The sequence below is a fragment of the Salvia splendens genome, chromosome 12 (genome assembly GCF_004379255.2).
Source record: "Salvia splendens isolate huo1 chromosome 12, SspV2, whole genome shotgun sequence".
Taxonomy (NCBI): Eukaryota; Viridiplantae; Streptophyta; class Magnoliopsida; order Lamiales; family Lamiaceae; genus Salvia; species Salvia splendens.
The window spans coordinates 2,917,883-2,919,641 of record NC_056043.1 but is presented as its reverse complement, the minus strand read 5'-3'; the positions used below and the strand labels follow the sequence as shown (position 1 = coordinate 2,919,641).

Genomic DNA, 1,759 nt, shown 5'->3' with positions numbered 1-1,759 from the left:
AATATATACATTGCCTCCGTTAATTATGGCACTGATAACATTACCCACATAATTTGGTGACTAAAATTCAATTCATCAAAATCCAATCATAAAATATGAAGTGTTGAAAATAGCGGAAAGCTGTGGCCGACTTAACTGAAGCACGTGCGAATTTACCGCTGTCTAATTCAAGTACCCGCGCTCATGGAACACGTGATACATATTTATTTTATTTCAAAAACTGCTGTCTTTTTCTTTCACTATTTATTTTTTATCCGTGGGGGGCAAGCCGTATGAGTTTCGTGTCTCGTTTACATTCCTCTTATAATAATCTCATCCACCGCTCATTTCCTACTTCAAACCCACCCATCTCTCTCTCTCTCTCTCTAAAAACACACACACAAAAACCCTCAATAGATTCATCTCTTGATCATGAAGCGCAACTGCAATTTGGAGCTTCGCCTCCTCACACCTTCCGTCTCCTTCCATCTCTCCGATCGCAGCGACTTGGATATGAATGAGAGTCCAAACAAAACGCAGCAGCTAACGATTTTCTACAATGGAAAAGTTGCTTCTTGTGATGCTACAGAACTTCAGGTAAAATACCTCATTTCATGTTTTTATGTTGTAGGCTGAATTATCCCAAAAATCATGAATTTTTGTCAAATCGGTCTGTTCATCAACCTTATAAATCCGTTTGCTATGATACGCTTTCTTATTATAGAGTTATCCGACGTAAAATATGTCATATTTTTTCTTATCTCGTCTTCCTTATCAAACCGTCTCGTGCTTGGACAAATTAGATACAATTTCACCTAAATCAGACTCAGTTAAAAAAAATTGAGTAAAATGTGTTTTTACTTTTTAGGGCCAATTTTTATAGTCGTTGGACGAATTTTTTTTTTTTGTCTTTTAGATTTGCCGTATTTTTAGTTTCAATTTCGACATAATTGGTTGCGCGTGAAATTGAATGGAAATTGTGATGGCGCAGGCGAGGACGATAATATCGCTGGCGAGCGGAGAAATGGAGGGAAAATGGAGCAAGAATTCGCCGTCGGCGGCGATGAATTCGCCGGTGTACGGCGCGGCGACGGGGATGTCGATGAAGAGGTCGCTGCAGAGATTTCTGGAGAAGAGGAAGACTAGGGCACAATCAATATCTCCATACTAGATCACACACACCATTGATTATTTAGTTAATTGTTTGTTAATTAAGTATTGAGATGTTTTGGAGGATTATTGATTTTATTACTGTCGTTGGTTGGTGGTTATAGGCGACGAGATTAGATGCATATTAAGGGAATATTTATTGTATTGGGATGTTTAGAAAAGGTTTGATTAATATTCGATGTAAATTAGTTGCTGGGAAATAAATACTACTACTATAATTTATTAAATTTGCTTTTTTTTGTGAAGAATTGTTGTTGTTTGATTGATTGATAAAGTGTAAATTAATGAAAAAAATAAATCATGAATTTTAGTAAAATTTCAATCTATGCCATGATTTTAAAAATTAACTTATAAATTAATGAAATTTGTGATATTTTCCAATCAAACGACATCGCTTAATTTTTTGTATGAAGTGATCGTATGATTTCCCAATTATTATATTTGATACAATTATGCCAAAGTTTTCGTTTTGTGGTAATTGCAAACAAAAGCAAACTCCATTAATTACGGTTGATTTTTAAGCTGCGAGACAAACTAAAATTTGATGAAAACTTAATAATTTTTATGCCAATTTCCCCTTGATTAAATTGTGTTTTTACTGCATTTTCAC

At 34.8% G+C, this 1,759-nt stretch overlaps 1 protein-coding gene across 1 annotated transcript; it reads left to right on the top strand.

Moving 5' to 3' along the window:
- Positions 1-323: 323 nt before the first annotated feature.
- LOC121757321 (protein TIFY 5A-like) lies at positions 324-1,376 on the top strand. Its single transcript, XM_042152868.1, has 2 exons — positions 324-576; positions 971-1,376. Exons 1-2 carry the CDS (start codon positions 412-414, stop codon positions 1,148-1,150), a joined length of 345 nt encoding a protein of 114 aa, XP_042008802.1. The 5' UTR covers positions 324-411; the 3' UTR covers positions 1,151-1,376.
- Positions 1,377-1,759: the final 383 nt, after the last annotated feature.

Bases quoted from the DNA above. Each gene is read 5' to 3' on its own strand.
- LOC121757321 (XM_042152868.1), top strand. From the start codon at position 412: ATGAAGCGCAACTGCAATTTGGAGCTTCGCCTCCTCACACCTTCCGTC. The intron at 577-970 runs GTAAAATACCTC...GTGATGGCGCAG, and splicing joins GTGATGCTACAGAACTTCAG to GCGAGGACGATAATATCGCT.